Source organism: Coregonus lavaretus (assembly GCF_964263955.1).
Source record: "Coregonus lavaretus genome assembly, contig: HAP1_SCAFFOLD_1175, whole genome shotgun sequence".
In the NCBI taxonomy this organism is placed as follows: Eukaryota; Metazoa; Chordata; class Actinopteri; order Salmoniformes; family Salmonidae; genus Coregonus; species Coregonus lavaretus.
In genome coordinates, this window is record NW_028156594.1 from 13,399 (window position 1) to 31,764 (window position 18,366).

The window sequence follows — 18,366 nt, forward strand, 5'->3', positions numbered from 1 at the left end:
TTTTCTTTAAGCAATGGCTTTTTTCTGGCCACTCTTCCATAAAGCCCAGCTCTGTGGAGTGTACGGCTTAAAGTGGTCCTATGGACAGATACCCCAATCTCCACTGTGGAGCTTTGCAGCTCCTCCAGGGTTATCTTTGGTCTCTTTGTTGCCTCTCTGATTAATGCCATCCTTGCCTGGTCCATGAGTTTTGGTGGGCGGCCCTCTCTTGGCAGGTTTGTTGTGGTGCCATATCCTTTCCATTTTTTAATAATGGATTTAATGGTGCTCCGTGGGATGTTCAAAGTTTCTGATATTTTTTTATAACCCAACCCTGATCTGTACTTCTCCACAACTTTGTCCCTGACCTGTTTGGAGAGCTCCTTGGTCTTCATGGTGCCGCTTGCTTGGTGGTGCCCCTTGCTTAGTGGTTTTGCAAACTCTGGGGCCTTTCAGAACAGGTGTATATATACACTGAAATCATGTGACAGATCATGTGACACTTAGATTGCACACAGGTGGACTTTATTTAACTAATTATGTGACTTCTGAAGGTAATTGGTTGCACCAGATCTTATTTAGGGGCTTCATAGCAAAGTTATTTTATTCATTTCACTTCACCAATTTGGACTATTTTGTGTATGTCCATTACATGAAATCCAAATAAAAATCCATTTAAATTACAGGCTGTAATTCAACAAAATAGGAAAAACGCCAAGGGGGATAAATACTTTTGCAAGGCACTGTACATGTCCCTGGGCCTGGAAATGATTGATCTCCCCCTCTAGGATGGAGAAGCTGTCTTCATTAAAGTATGGGGATTCTAGTGGGGGGATATAGGTACCACACAGGAGGACATTTATCACTGTTGAGATCATTTCCTTTTGAATTTCTAGCCAAATGTAAAATGTTCCTGTTTTTATTTATTTTTATAGAGTGAGTTATACCAAATTAGCATACCCCCTGAGTCCCTTCCCTGTTTTACTCCTGGTAGTTTGGTGGATGGGACTACCAGCTCTCTGTAACCTAGAGGGCAACCAGTGGGTCCATCACCTCTATACCATGTTTCTTGTAGGATGACAATGTCTGTATTTCTGATTTATTTGGTAAAGTCCAGGTTCCTGATCTTTAGGCCAAAGGCAGATGACCTCAGGCCTTGGATACTCCAGGACGAGATAGTGAAGGATTTGTGTTCCATAAAGTGTCCAATGTTGTTAGTCGTGTGTTTTGGCCTCAGACCAGTAAGTGTGAGCAGAGCCTGCTGAGCATCTGATACATTCCATTATCTTGGGCTAGTGTAAGCGTGGGGGTTGGGCCTGTTTGCCTGCTCACGGCCTGGGCGTATGTGTGACTTTTATGTTGAGGCCCTCTTTGCGGGAGTGGGGGGCGTGGGGTGGGCAGGAGGGGCATAGGTCTGATCTGAGGGGGCCTATATGGGATGTGGGCATGGTTGGTTTGGGGGGGTATTGATTGGTTGGGGTGGGGGTGTGGATGTGGGGGGGGGGGGGGGGGGGGATCCCGCAGGTCTGTGGCTGGGTGACCCTAGTTGGTCCTCAGACAGAAGGTCTAAGGTCTCTCTCTCTCTCTGTCTGTCCTAATGACCACTCCACCACAGGCTGGTGTTATTTGGGAGCCAAACATTCTGAGCAACAAATATTGTGTGATAGATAAGATAAATCTCCAACCCTGAGACACAAAAGCAATCATCCTCACCACTGTATCCTCACACTCAAGAGCAGTTAATGATAATATTTTGTCAGCGAATTAATAGGAGATATGGGAACACTACTAGGACACTTTCCCTCTCATCTCTAGGGCTAAGTCATTCTTTTTTTCAGGTATGTGCCAAGTGCCAACCGCTTACTTTATTGAGATGTAAAACTGGGTAGGCTTATGCACAACATGCATAAGCCTACCCATGTCCACGTTCCACCTGTTGACGTGGCTTGCTGCCTACTGGCTTCGGCATTACCGGTACATTGATCTCTAACTTCAGCACCATGGACAGCTCCGTATATTTGTATTATGCATGGCCTACTACCTACATGACATAGGAAATACACTGAAATGTAAATTAAATTAGAATGCTTTTACTAACACTCACCACAGCTGCTTAAATCGCCTTTATAATAGGCTAATGCAACTCTTTGATCGCATTTGCAGACCAAGGCAAGATGAATTCATGACAGTAATTAAGTAGATTGGGAAGCATTCAAAACAGAATTGCCTCTATATAACAATAATCACTCTGATTTTTCTGTAAAATTGGCCTACTGTAGCCTACCTTTTTAACCAACTTGTGCGCTCATGGCCATTCGTGAAATAGTCACATTATGGTCATTTTGAACAGATCACCGCCGCTTGTGTCAAATAATAGTTTTACAAATTCTTCTCAAATTAGCCTATATGATGAAATTCATTGCTTCCATACTACAATAAAAATAACATAAAAAGCTACTGCTTTAAATACAAAGATCAGCTTATTTCAACATATACAAAGGAATCCGTTGACAATGTCTATGTCATATCAATACAATAAAGAGTAAATTATTCCATATCATTGCTGTGTTGTGGCCGGCTGTTTTAAGACTACTTGTTGCAGCAGATGAGGCATTCTTTTTAGCAAACCAATTTCTAATATCCATTTTGACCACGATGAACAAACAAGTTAAGGTAGCCTACTCTTGAACATGACATTCCGAACGATCACGAGGCTGTTTACGTAACGCTCCACCCACTATTCATTTGAATCAGCAAAAAGAGACATGCGCTTCATGATGCATTTATGATAGGTCTAAAACCCTGTCAGTCTTAATTACTTGAGCCATATTTAATTTAACAATAAAAAATAGAGGTAATTGAAACTTTAAATGGGCCAAATATCATATCATATCATAGCATGTTATAGCAACAACAACAAAAACATTAGTCATGCAAAATTTCATTCAACCATGTATTTTATTTACACAGGCAAGGAGGTGGAGCCGGCAGGGGATGTAGCTCAGTTGGTAGAGCATGGCGTTTGCAACGCCAGGGTTGTGTGTTCGATAAAATAATGTATGCGCTAACTGTAAGTCGCTCTGGATAAGAGCGTCTGCTAAATGACTAAAATGTAAATGTAAATGTATGGTAGGGCGAGCATGGCTCCCTAAGGCCCGCCCACAACGCCAGGCCTGCAGTAAAGTAATATATTTAAATATATGCACTATAATTGCATTTGATATTATGTTTATGAAATAGATAAATGAAATATATTTTTTTATATATTTGGGAAATATATGTATAAATAATACAGCCATCTGTATAGTATGTAACATAGAGAAATGCACAAGCGATGGACTTGTAAAGGATGCCAGAAAACATATCAAAGCTATGTGAACATACAGAGTCTTTTAATAACTTTTTTATGCTTTTTTTTGTCTTTTAAAAATGCTGAAATATCAAATGATCCCTCCTGGAAAATGACCTGTGAGACAAAAATAAATAGCTTAAACATCACTGCTACTTCAGCCAGGTGTTGCTGTAAAGTAAAGCTAATTCAATTAATACATTGCGGAAGGATTGTTCAGTGTCAAACCTCAATAGGGTCAAGTGCCTTGGGCAAGTTTCTGCCTTTAAACATCGAATGGCACAGCCATTGGTGCCATGAGTGTTGTGTGCTGGGCAGGGAGCGATCCAGGTCCCTGGTATGGAGGCGTTGTGGTGATCCCACCAGGGTTCAATAGCTTGGGATACCTGCCCCCTAGACCTGCTGTTAGAAGGAAAGGTGTTAGCAGGAGATCATCAGAGAGGGCTATCATTGGCTGGTATAGTCTTGGAGTTAAACCTCATGTAGTCTAAAGCACTATTCACCTGCTTTCATGGAGTAAGGATTCACTCCTTTGGGGAGACTAGAGTTCCCTAGATACATCCCCATCGGGGGAGGAGGTGGAACAGGCTTATTCTGGAAAACATATCAACAAATTTGCAAATGTATTAGTAACATTCTTACAGTTGAAATACAATGGTCATCCACTGCTTTACTGACGTGAATTAAAGTGAATACCTCAGCCTTGGGCATGGGACTTGTGTCAACCCATCAATGTGAATCAAGCCACTGAGAAATAGATGAATCCACTAGAGTGTCTCTATATAGAATATACATAACAGGTTACTTACAGAACTAGGCTTGTCATCTGGTATCGTTGTCATCTGAGGAACCTCTTTCTTTTCACAGAAGAACCAGCTGAGCCAGCCTCCACTGTTTGGTGTTTTCTGTACTGGGGGTGCTGGGGGCTGAGGTTCAGCCGCCAGCCAGCTGCCAGTCTGGCTCTGAGGGTTGGCCTCGGAGTGTTCCGGCTTGGTGATGGTCATTAAAGCAGGATCCGCCACATATCTACTCCGGATATCTGTGACAAGTGGGAGAAGTCAAGCCACTCTGCTCATCACAGTACAGAACAATCACTAGCTGACAGTGTGTCTTGAAATGATACTTTGTTACAACCCAAACACAACCAGACTACAGGCACATGGATTCCTAGAGTTAAATCTGTTTCACGTAGACATTTAGACAACACACTCATAAGATAAGGCTTTTCTAATTACCTTTTCTCCTGGCATAGAAATGTCCACAACGTGGAGCATTCACTCCAGCATCCCAGGATCCCACTATGGGGATGATGGGAGGTGAAGGTGGTCCATGCCATTCCATCTGTTCCATTCCATTGGTTTGTGTAGGGATGATGCCTTGTTGGAATGATTGGTTCTTGTTGGGATCCTCCCTCTGGATGATGCCTGTCGGGAGGATCCCCTCCCTCTGCACAGGGATGATGTTTGTCGGTTGGATCCCCTCCCTTTCAGGTACCACAGGCATGTCATCAAGGAGCTATCCAGTGCAGGTGGAGTATAGGAGTTACAAAGACATTAGAATTACCATTATCATTCCAGCCATCATCATTAATCATCATGATTACACATGACTCATCCTACTCTTGCTGAGACTAATCTACTACCTGAGAGAGGGCACTCTGCAACTCAATAAACTTCCCCTGCATGGAATTCAGCTGCCCCTGCATGTGGTTCATTGACTGCTGCAAGTTGTTCACCTGGTTCTGGGCCCACTGCATCTCATTCATAGCAGTCATCAGGAAGTTTATCAGACTGAGATAAAGAGATTTCACACCATGCCCATTGGACCATCTTTAGGATTCTTTGTCCCCCAATTCCCATTTCTTTAAGAATGCACCTCTGTGCAGATGTTACATTGTGTTACATAGAAAACCCTTACCCTGACATGGGCTCATGGACCAATGGGATCATTGGTATGTCTCCCTGCTCCTGGTTCACTAAAGAAAGAACGCAAGGAAGATTAGAGGACAAAGCCTTGGTTCAGCAATGACACATTCTGCACACCATGACTATTGGACTGTACAAATGAAGTCAATCCTTGCTCCATTGGTAGTCATCCATAGGGGACTTTTGGGAAAGTTACCAGAATTATGCAACCTTACATCAGCCCAATCAGTGCTTACCTCCAGGAGAGTTATCCATGGTTAGCTTTCTCAGATACAGACAATCCTTGTGAAGTGCACTCCGTCTGGGTCAACAATACAATGATACACAGCCTTCAGGCAACTTTTTGTCTTGTGACTGAATGATGGATCCACAGAACTAGAATGAGATTCAATTTCTATGGATGGAAAAGCAGCGGTATTGCTCAGTGTTATGACATATTATTGAGTCATAATCATGACTACATAACTAATAGTTAATCTAGGTTAACAACGTCATAGCAACCAGAGACTTCTATTGATTGTGACATAATCAATACATAGTTCCATATAATTCCATATCATGTTGAATTGAGATTGAATTAAGTAATATGTAGGCTACAATCCTATGAGGATTATTATGTCCAATGATAGAATCATGACACAAGAAACCACAGGGCCTAATGTAACACTAACATTTGCACTGCTGAAAAGTAAAGCCATTCTAAAATCCACTGAAACTCAATACATATAGCTTTTATATATGCACAGAACCATATTTGTTACACTATTTTGTAAGGAAATAGAAGTCTATAGTAGAGTCATTGATGAACATCTGCTTTCAACTCTGTCTTATAGGCCAATGTCTTATAAAAACGTTATCACTAAACAACTAAATAAGTTCCTCTATAAATAGACCTACAATAAGTTACAGTGAGTTGATAGTCATTTGGTTGAATTACAGTATTTTAGGCCCCTCCCAGATTTCGGTTGGTGACCTGGATAATGTTGCTGCTGTGGGATTCATCCTGCTCCTTCTCGTAAGGAACGGGGCCAGCTGACCTCAATACATGTCATTATCATATCACAGTTTCCTGTTGGCAAGAAGCAGCCATATCACTGTGTGTGTGTCAGTCCTATGTAACACAGCCTAAAGATGTGCCACATGCTAGCCCCCTGGAAGCACGATACAGTCAAGTGCTGCTGCTGCTGTTGACATCCCTGTAGACACCAAAACAACCCCATCCCATCCTGACACACACTTATCACCAACAGATAATGTTCATGCAAACCCTACCTCTTCAAAGATGATCCTAAATAAACCCCACATAGCCACACGCTCCAATCCATCTCCTATCATTGAGACCGCCCCTTACCTTCTGTTTTCATCCACAGACATTATAATGCTCACCTTCTGCTTCTTCTTGATGTTCTTGGCCTTGAACTCATTCTGGGAAAACACAAACACATACAGGTCAATCCCAGACATCTACAGTAGTAGAGCAACAACCACAATCAACCATCTGTTGCATAGGTAAGTACATATTGGTAGTGGATGAGGTGAATTACCTATTTTACAAAGTAAAATGGTTTGAGAATTTACAGAATTAACACCATGATCCCCACCTTCACACAAGCAAACACCCACGTACAGCTAATTATAGTGCCTGTGTGATGAGGATGAGGTGTATCTCATATAACGCAGTGGGGGTACTTTGTGCCTCTAATCCTTTGTTATGAATAGTGTCTTAAACAAGCAGTGGCTACTCAGTCCTCCTAGTGTCAGCACCCAGAGTATCCATGGCAACTGCAGACTGGGCCCAGCTCATGGAGATGCAGTCCGTTGCCCAACAGGCAGAAAGATACCTCATGTACACTAAATAGTGTGAATGACAGTGCCCTCCTGTGGGGCGTACCTGCAAGTGCATGGAAGAGAGGCTTTTGATCAACTCTGGTTCAGAAGAGCAAGGCTGATTTATGGAAGATTTTACTCCAGGATCTGAATGAGTTTTCTACATTTGATTGTTATAGTTCACTTGAGAGCATAAAATGCTAACGCAAAGGCCAATGTAGACATCACAAAACAGTGAACAAAACAATTCAGCCATTTTGTAGCCAGCAGCCCCATCTATTGGTGAGATCTGATAATACATAAAAACAAAATCAACCGTTCAATTCTGTTTCGAACCTTTTTCAACCTCCCTGCAACCGTACTGCTATATGCACACGATAAACCCTTTATTCTCAGTTAAACGTTTACAAAAAGACAGATCTTCTTGAATATTCTTTACTTCTTGAATATTCAGATCTTCTTGATCTTCTTAAATATAGAAATTAGAGTTTAAAAAGAAAAACACTACATGTGCAACATGAGACTGTCCTTTCGCATTATGTATATTCAACTTTAAACTGTAAGCGTAACGCCTGACGTGTAACATTTTACAAGTGGAACAGCAGATATGGTCAACTAGCTTGCTTGATATTTTGATATAGCTTTAAGAGCAAGGTGAGGTTTATTGCGTTTAAAAAGTAATTGTTTTATGGAATAGGAAAACCGAATATATTAGAACAGGGTTCTTCAATTCCGGTCCTGGAGGGCCGAAACACCTCTGTTTTTCATCCTCTCCTTCTAATCAGGGGCTAATTCAGACCTGGGACACCAGGTGAGTGCAATTAACTACCAGGTAGAAATAGAAAACAGAAGTGTTTCGGCCCTCCAGGACCGGAATTGAAGAACCCTTTATTAGAACAATGAATGGATAGTAAAAAGTGGAATAGATATTAAGTGTAAATAAATGTAATAAAGCCTATTTTATATGGTAGCCTAAGCATGAAAACCAAAACGCATCACTTTCATATCAATTAGCATTCTACCTTGTAAATTCTCTCTTTCATACCTTCACTATGCACATATCCTTGCCGTTCCTCTATGCAAAGGATTTCAAAGCTATGATAAACCGCAATTCCATGACATGCATTGGCCGAAGTCTAGATGCAGGAGTGTTGAGAATATACAGGTCAAAATAATGGAAACACCTAAATAAAATGTCTTAATAGCGCGTTGGGCCACCACGAGCCAGAACAGCTTCAATGCACCTTGGCATAGATTCTACACGTGTCTGGAACTCTATTGGAGGGACGCGACACCCTTCTTCCACGAGAAATTCCATCGTTTGGTGTTTTGTTGATGGTGGTGGAAAACTCGTCTCAGGCGCCTCTCCAGAATCTCCCATAAGTGTCCAATTGGGTGGAAATCTGGTGACTGAGACGGCCATTGTTTGAATGTTAAATAACGAGGCAGAGGCATTGATGCGAGTAACCAGTCTTGTTCAGTATATTGCAATACATCCGGGTATCTCAAGTACACCGGTAAAACACTGGAGCTGCAGTAATGAACATTTACCAACAGATGGCATCAATGTGCCATCTTCCACCCATAACATCTTCCCTTTTATAAAATAGGACAGAAGCTGTCAATTCACTAACAAAACAAACCTAGTAGTAATTTCCAACATGAACAGTTAAGTATTATTATTATTATTTTTTTTATTTATTTATTTTTTATTAACCACTTAACACATTTTGATACTCTCTTCACTTTTATCTCTGTCTGTCAACAATCCCTAATGGGAAACCTACAGATTGAGTCTTTTTGGTGGCTGGGACAGACGCCCGCAGCGTGAAAAGACAGGGGGCTTGTCTGCGTGGACTGCGGGCTCCCGCACAGGCGTGTCACCTGACTGTCTAAGGGGAGTATTGATGGGCGAGGGAGTGGCCGACCTGTGATCCCCTGGCTCTTCGCCCAGTGCCTCAGGCCCCATGTGACTTGCTGGGGTTCCGTCTTTTGTCATGCGACCCCTATGACCATCCGAGTTCTGAGTAGATGCTGGCTCAGCAATCCAAAGGTCAACCCTGTCATTCACTTCGACCAAGTAGGAGCGTGGTGCCACTTTCTGTACACAGGATCCGAGTCTCCAGAGGCCCGTCCGGTCCCCTGGTAGTGGCTTCATTCGCACCGTTTCACCCACCCTGAGCTCAGGTAAGTCTTTTGCTGATTTGTCGTAGATGAACTTGGAGACCTGTCTTCTGTGACGTAGCTTCACCAGCACGTCTGTCACCACACATGGCTCCAGGAGAGTGCCTGCTACTGGCAGAGCTGCTTTTAAACGCCGTGCCATGAGGCGCTGGGCCGGGCTGCTATCCATGCCTTCTGTCGGGGTATTGCGCCATTGCAGGATTGCTTTCCAGGCATCTTTGCCCTCTCGCAGAGATTTTTTGCAGAGGTTCTTTGCAATTTTGACTGCCGACTCAGCCTTCCCATTAGCTTTTGGGTGTCGTGGTGATGAAGTGACGTGCTCGAATTCCCATTCTGCAGCAAATTTTCGGAACTCACATCCGGAGAATTGGGGTCCATTATCTGAAATTACCCTATCTGGCTGGCCATAGCGGGCAAACTGAGCCTTGCAGCGTTTGATCGTTGTCTCTGCTGAGAGGTCGGGGAGGAGGTCAATCTCCCAGAAGTCTGAGTAATGATCAACTACCAGCAGAAAGTCTTTGCCACTGTGCTGGAAGAGATCTAGACTTACTATCTGCCAGGGGCGCATTGGTAGCTCGTGGGACATCATCGTCTCGCTCTGTTGCTCAATGGCATATTCATTGCAGATTGTGCATTTACTGACATAGTCTTTGATTTCACTCTGCATTCCTGGCCAATACAGTGTGTCACGTGCTTGTCTGTAACAGGCCTCACCTCCTATGTGACTTGAGTGCACGCGCGCCAACATCTCAGGGCGCAGAGACCGGGGAATAACGACTCTCTGACCCTTGAATATTACTCTGCAGTCATTTCGGGGCATTCAGGAGAGGCTTGCTGAATATAGCAATAAGGGGCTTGTGATCTGTCTCTGCGGTAATATTGTCACGCCCGTACAGGTAGTGGTGGAAGCGTTGGCATGCAAATACAATGCTGAGGCACTCCTTCTCTATCTGGGCATAGTTCTGCTCTGTTGGAGTGAGTGCCCTAGAGGCGAATGCCACAGGCTGGCCCTCTTGCATGAGGCAACAGCCCAGTCCATACTGGCTTGAGTCACTCTGAATCGTGACAGGTTTTGACACATCGTAGTATCGCAGTACAGGTGTCTGGGTGAACAGTTGTTTTATTTCCCTCACCGCTGTGTCATGTTTTGGGAGCCAATGCCAGATGGTGTCCTTGTCCATGAGCCTCCTTAGTGGTTCACACACTTCAGAGAGCCGCGGTAGGAACTTGGCCAGGTAGGTGACGAATCCGACGAAGCGCTGCACTGCCTTCACGTCAGATGGGTGGGGCATATCCAAGACAGCCTTCACTTTTTCTGGATCCGCCTTCAATCCGGTGGAGGACAAGATGTGCCCATGAAAGCGAACCTCTGGCACTTTAAACTGAAGCTTTTTTATGCTTAGCCTTAGCTTGACCTGTCTGCATCTGACCATCAGGGCCAGCAGCTTGGCGTCATGGTCACATTCTGCCTCCTCATCACTGTCCCCACAGCCCACTACGAGGATGTCATCTGCTATGGGTTCCACGCCGCTGAGTCCCATCAACAGCTCGTGCTGTTTCCGCTGATACACCTCTGGAGCCACGGAGACACCAAACGGGAGCTTCAACCACCTCTTCCTGCCCCAGGGTGTCCAAAAGGTGGTCATGTAGCTGCTGGGCTCGTCAAGCTTGCACTGCAGGAAGGCATCTCTGGCGTCCACGAGCGTGAAGACTCTGGCCTTTGGGAGCTTGTAAAGAACATCCTCCAACGTGGGCATAATGTAATGTGAACGTCTCAGAGCCCGGTTGAGGTGTTTAGGATCTATGCATATCCGTAGCTTGTCTGGTTTCTTGACGATAACCATATTACTTATCCAGTCTGTAGGCTCGGTGACGGATATGATGTGGCCATCTGCTTCGTATTTGTCAAGCTGAGCCTTTGTAGCTGCTTTCATGGCCACTGGTACATTGCGAGGTGCACACTGGACAGGCTGGATTGCTGCATCCAACTCAAAGTGGACTTCGCCGGGAACTGACTCGACCGGTGCGTTGAAGACATCATGGTACTTGCTTAGGAGAGTCTCCTTGCTCAGGGGCCCAGCCTGGACTTTGTCTATAATGTTAAGATCAGCTGGGATGGTGAAGTTAATAAGCCCAAGGCGCTCGCATGTAGAACCTGACAGTAATGGCTGTTGACTAGCCTCAACTATTTCAAACTCAAGAGTGTGTTTCTGGCCACGTAAAACACACTCTGTCACAAACAGGCCTAAAGAGGTCATGAACTGGCCTGAATACAGTTTCAGCTTGGTGCTACTCTGTGTGAGTTTGTCTCTGGGCGCGAGCCTCCTTTTATCTTTAAGGCTCATAACGTTACATGTGGCCCCTGAATCTAGCTGGCATTGCTGTGGTTTATTATTAAGTAGCAGAGTGACAAACAAATTTTTTCCTTTTGCCCTTACTGCCCCTATGCACTCGCTAGCATATACATCCTCTGTGCTGTTGTTCCCTTCATCTGTGTTTATTTCAATGGAGTGCACTTTACCCTCCTTTCTCTTGCTTTTCATGCAGGCCCTTGCGAAGTGATTAGCTGTACCACAGGATTTGCATATTTTTCCATAGGCTGGGCAGTGTTCTTTTCCTCGTCCATGAGAAATGCCACAATATCGGCATGCATTGGGGTTGTCTACTGCAGAGTTGGCTGTAGTATTAGCATTAGCTGTGGCAAAAGGGAATTTCTTTATTGGCTGCCTGAATGTAGCATTGACATTGTCCATATGTTGCCTTTCTAGCTCCATGGACCTTATCTGTATATCCGTAAGCTCTGCTGCACGGCATGTCTCCACTGCCAAGACTAGTGTCAGGCAGGGGCGGTGTGTTCAATAGGGCGATATGGGCGACGCACTGCCAAACGGGAAAAGGAAGGGATTTTTTTTCTAATCAATTATATCACGGCAACAGTAGTTATCAGTGTTGTAATCTAGACGTCTGATCTGCCACAGTGCCACTAAATGTCCAATCAGGCTAAAGTCGTGCTTCAAATGCCCCCCCCCCCCTTTTGGGGCGATTTCAGTCAGGTTGAAAATCGCCCAGAAGTCTGTCATAGACTCCCATGTAAAATCAATTTTTTTCAAATATCAGAGCTTTCAATACAATCTCTATGGGTTTCTGAGGGCTTGCACTTACGCGCTTTCGTCATACGTAACATAACCATGAACGTAACTAAGAAAAGAGCGGGTAGCAGCCTCAATCAATTCACTACTACTATCAAAATGGCTAGGCTTCAGTGTAACTCGATTGTGTCTTTGAAAGAAGTTCCTTTTTGTCGGCGAACAAATGAAGATAAATTGGCAACGAAACAATTAGGACCTCCCAGACCAAATTTAATAATTCAACAGGTTTCTACTAAAGGGGGGAAGTCCTACACCCGAGGATTTTCCAAAAATTGGTACGAACGAAAAACCTGGCTAGCAGGCTGCGATGTAGCTAATGCAGTCTTCTGCTACCCCCTCCTTACTCTTTCACCCTGAAGGCGGCACGGCAGACAGCACCGCTTGGACAGCGACTGGTGTGTAACGGACATGCACCATCTTTCAGGAAAGATTAAGAAACATGAGCTGTCAAAGACCCACATGGATAGCTGTTTGAGATTGTCTGCTTTGGGGAGAGTGAACATTCCCACTCAACTGGATGAGGGATACAGGCTAGCTGTCCGCCGCCACAACGATGAGGTTAGTGTTGATAATCACAAGTTTACTGGAGAACTGAAACTGACAAGGCTGACAAGATAGGACCCTTTTGTCCATTGTTATTGGATAGGAACAGAACTTATAACCAGCTCCTGACCTAAATAGATCTTAGCACAACATTTTACTCAACATATCATATTCCATATTCACTATAACAAATATATTTACTACGACATTAGCAAGAACCGCCACATCCTCAGCCGGCTAATCGAGTGTGTGAAGTTTTGCGGAGTGTTTGAGTTAGCTTTGCGAGGCAAAGATGAAACTGAGGGCTCCACCAACCCTGGTAAGCCAACACTTTTGAGATCAGTCAATAAATGCTTCTGGTATTGACTTATATGCTGCCCCTGTCTTCATGTTGTTGCTGGACATATCTTTTTTAAAATGTGCGTAGGTCACCTAAATCATCAGAAAAATTGCCCCCCCTGAGAATTTTTTCAGGAGCCGCCACTGGTGTCAGGTCACGTTCTCTCAGCAAACGTCTGCGGGTGCCCTCATCAGTTATGCCAAGCACTATCTTGTCTCTGATCAGTTCATCTCTTAAAGCACCATAGTCACATGTAGCTGCCTTTTTCCTTAGCTTAGTGACAAAGCTGTCAATGGACTCCCCGTCCTCCTGTTTGCAACAACCGAAAACATAACGCTCGTAGATAACGTTCTTTGCTGGCTTAAAGTAAAGTTCGAGAGCATCAAGAATAGCTGTAGCGTTACCTTGCTGAGCTGCTGTTAGGTTCAGGTTGTGTTTGTATACGTGTCGGCATTCTGCTCCCATTATAGTCCTCAAAGTGGCAGCCACTACCTCATCGTCCTTTTCCCGAAGTCCCGTTGCTAGTGCATAGTCCTCCCATTCACCTCTAAACGTATCCCAGTTTGTGCTCCAATCTCCGCTGAGCTTCATAACGGCGGGACGGGAAATGTTCCCTGCCATGTCTAAACGGTGCTAACAACACTGAATCTAACTAGCAAACTCAATCTAGCTAAGGACAATTCCGGAGAAGTTTTACTCAACTAAGCTTTTTAAAACCAGAACAGGTGACTCTAATTTGCGGAAAGCATGGTTAGTTATCCGACTCTGACACCATGTTTGCATGTTAAATAACGAGGCAGAGGCATTGATGCGAGTAACCAGTCTTGTTCAGTATATTGCAATACATCCGGGTATCTCAAGTATACCGGTAAAACACTGGAGTTGCAGTAATGAACATTTACCAACAGATGGCATCAATGTGCCATCTTCCACCCATAACAGCCATCGCAAATGGTTTACATAGTTGTCATGCTTATCAAACCATTCAGTGCCTGATTTCAAATACGTTGTATCCCTCATTTACTCAACTGCTTCCATTATTTTGGCAGTTAACTGTAAAATACACTACTGGTCAAAAGTTTAAGAACACCTACTAATTCAAGGGATTTACTATTTTCTACATTGTAGAATAATGGTGAAGACATCAAAACTATGAAATAACACATGGCATCATGTAGTTACCAAAAAAGTGTTAAACAAATCTAAATATATTTTATATTTGAGATTCTTCAAATAGCCACCCTTTGCCTTGATGACAGCTTTGCACACTCTTGGCATTCTCTCAACCAGCTTCATGAGGTAGTCACCTGGAAAGCATTTCAATTAACAGGTGTGCTTTCTTAAAAGTTAATTAGTGGAATTTCTTTCCTTCTTAATGCGTTTGAGCCAATCAGTTGTGTTGTGACAAGGTATCTATACAGAAGATAGCCCTATTTGGTAAAAGACCAAGTCCATATTATGGCAAGAACAGCTCAAATAAGCAAAGCGAAACGACAGTCCATCATTACTTTAAGACATGAAGGTCAGTCAATATGGAACATTTCAAGAACTTTTAAAGTTTCTTCAAGTGCAGTTGCAAAAACCATCAAATGCTATGATGCAACTGGCTCTCATGAGGACTGCCACAGGAATGGAAGACCCAGCATTACCTCTGCTGCAGAGGATAAGTTCATTAGAGTTACCAGCCTCAGAAATTGCAGCCCAAATAAATGCTTCAGAGTTCAAGTAACAGACACATCTCAACATCAACTGTTCAGAGGAGACTGTGTGAATCAGGCCTTCATGGCCCATCTGGTTTGGGCTTAGTGGGACTATCATTTGTTTTTCAACAGGACAATGACCCAACACACCTCCAGGCTGTGTAAGGGATATTTTTACCAAGAAGGAGAGTGATGAGTGCTGCATCAGATGACCTGGCCTCCACAAACCCCCGACCTCAACCCAATTGAGCTGGTTTGGGATGAGTCGGACGGCAGAGTGAAGGAAAAGCAGCCAACAAGTGCTCAGCATGTGTGAACTCCTTCAAGACTGTTGGAAAAGCATTCCAGGTGAAGCTGGTTGAGAGAATGCCAAGAGTGGGCAAAGCAGTCATCAAGGCAAAGGGTGGCTATTTGAAGAATCTCAAATATATTTTGATTTGTTTAACACTTATTTGGTTACTACATGATTCCATACGTGTCATTTCATAATTTTGATGTCTTCACTATTATTCTACAATGTAGAAAATAGTAAAAATTAAGAAAAACCCTTGAATGAGTAGGTGCTCTAAAACTTTTCACCGGTAGTGTACATGTTGGTCTCTGCAGCAAATGAGACCAAATGTTCTTCTCTAAAGATATAAAAAACACTTGTGTGTGTGAAATGTGAACACATTTTATGACATACATTCTTACAAAAACTAGATACTTAATTCTGTAATTAACAACTGGAATATTATGAATATTGCATTAAAGTATTCTCCTTATGAACGAGAACATCAGGTGACATTGTAAAACTTGTTTTATTCTAGCAAAAATCCCTGAAGTGAGTACTACTACATTTTTATTACAGTATATTCTGATAAAGGCACTTTTAATACAAAATCCAGCACAAAACAAAACCTACCGCTGATGACAGGGTTGTGCGCAACTAACTATTTGTATAATGTATGATACCTTCCCACCCCTAGGAGGCTCACTACTTTGTGTCTTTGGCAGGCTGCTCACTAAGTTTCTCCTTGTGGTACTTCTGTCCAATCCCATAAGGCACGTGTGCCGCGATAGTACCCAGCTCCTTGGCCCCCTCGATGTGGAACATCTGGTCATCAAAGAAGATGTGGGGACGGATCTTCTGCAGGAGGGGCCCTTTAGGGGCCCCGGCTAGGAACAGGGCCTCGTCGATCTCCAGGCCCCAGCTCCTGAGGGTCTTGAGGACGCGGGCCCCTGAGCTGGCTGCGCTGCGGGATGTTACTAGGTAGGTACGAATGGGGCAGGTCATACGCTCGTTCTTGGCGTAGAACTTCCTCTGGAGCTTCCCCAGCGCCTCCAGGAAACACTTTAAGGGACCCTGAGTGAATGAGACATAGGGTTAGCATAGTATTATTACATTTTTTATTAAAGCAAATACATCAATGGGTTCCACTTTATTTGGATAGTCCCCTATTATAGATGGTCTTTAAATGCTCAAACTATCAACAGCCACGGATGATATGCAACAACTTGTTAAGGTCTAGGATTAGGGTAAGTGGGTGTGTTAGTTAAAAAGTTTGTTGATAGTAAGTTGAACATCTATAACCCTCTATAGGGAGACTCCAAATAAAGTATTACACAAAGAAAGAACATTTGGAATCATGTCAAAAGCTAACATAAAATAGGAGGCATATACTCTCATGAACACCTGTGCAAGAGGTTTGTTCTCAAACTCCTTCTCATGCTCAAAGAACGTGTCCAGGCCGTGTTGTTTCACGATGATCTCCGACTCATCAGAGAAGAGGACAGCATCCCCGTCAAAGGCAACTTTCAGCTGTGTGTCGGAAAGCTTGTTCTCCACATCTCCAGATGCAAACATGGTCGCTGCTGCAATGCCTATTTATAAAGACATTATAAAAAAGGGGCTTATACATGCTCATAAGTCTTAAAAATGCATTACAACGGTATCATATATGTAGGCTATATCATACCTATAAAAAGTGTTACCACAATGTACATCTACAGTTTTTTACTCTGTTACCAATTTAGCATCCATGCTAACCTAAACCAGTTTAATCCCTAGAGGACAAAGGAAAGCAGCATTTTCAACTACCCTCCTCAATGGCCTCCATGACTTTCTCTCCATCCTTGGAGAGGTACAGGTTGGTCAGATAGGCCTTCAGATAGCCAATGGGGCTTTGCCCTCCCGTCATACAGAACCTCTCAATGGTTAAATCTGTCAGGTAGAGTGAAAAACAAAAACGTATCAGAACCCCATACAAATGTGATGGTATCATCAGGCTGGTAGCCAAAGATTGCCACTAACATCCATGCAAAACATGCATACAACCACTAAAAACATATTTGGTCAAAAATACCCATCATTCAATGAAATGCAGCTCACAATAAGCGCGTCTTATAACCATAGAAATATAATTACTCCAATTACTGGTCATTGTATTTCTCTGCTTATAGCACTGTAGTAGGCATGGCTGAGCGTGTCGACCACGAACCGTAGTGGTTGATGCTGTTGATGAGGCGCACTCCGACCTGGGCGTGGTTATTAGTCATCAGGACGATGTCAAACAGCTCTTCGCTGTCGGGGTAGAGCTGCCTCAGCCGTGCGTTCACAGACATCAGAGCCTGCAGGGTGTGCACAAATGCACTGATAAATGCACAGGGGCGGACTGGGACAAGAATTCAGCCCTGGCATTATCCACATCGCTGCGTACACCACCATCCCTCCCACCATCATGATACCACCAACCATTGATGCACCCTTCACCCTGACCCTACACACAGGCAGTAGTGCTGACATAACATTGGCAGTAAAGTACAGCATTTCTCAACCATTTTCTGTACCAGTGATTGGCGAGACATGGTCCTCTTTTTTAACCAGCTCATGTTTAAAACAAATATGTAAAAACACCACTGGAGACAACTCACCACTATAACTGTGCCTCTTCTCTAACCATTTTGTTTGTCTCAGCATCTTCGCTGGTGTCACTCTGTGCTGCTTTTGTTCTGTTCTGTCTGCTTAAACATTCCACGTTATAAAAGCCAAGCTAGCAACTTAGCCTATATTGCTAATTAGTGCCCGTCATATATATGTTCTCCTGAATCAACACATACCTTCAAATGTTATTGGCCGCATAGACATTTTGCAGATGTTATCGTGTGTGTAGCGAAATGATGTTTCTAGCGCCAACAGTGCAGTAGTGATATTAATAATAGCGAACAATACAAAAAAAACACACAAATCCCCTAAATAAAAATAAAGGAATTTAATATAGAGTTATTAGATAGACGGAATATACATATAAAGAAAACGTCCTCTCACTGTCAACTGCGTTTATTTTCAGCAAACTTAGCATGTGTAAATATTTGCATGAACATAACAAGA

General features: G+C 43.4%; 1 protein-coding gene across 1 annotated transcript; it reads right to left on the bottom strand.

Moving 5' to 3' along the window:
• Positions 1-15,972: 15,972 nt before the first annotated feature.
• Positions 15,973-17,843, bottom strand: LOC311126170 (cytosolic 5'-nucleotidase 1A-like; the record flags this gene model as incomplete). The annotated part of the gene is made up of 5 exons (XM_084200192.1): positions 15,973-16,341; positions 16,672-16,859; positions 17,077-17,199; positions 17,477-17,606; positions 17,826-17,843. 5 exons carry the CDS (start codon positions 17,841-17,843, stop codon positions 15,973-15,975), a joined length of 828 nt encoding a protein of 275 aa, XP_084056318.1.
• Positions 17,844-18,366: the final 523 nt, after the last annotated feature.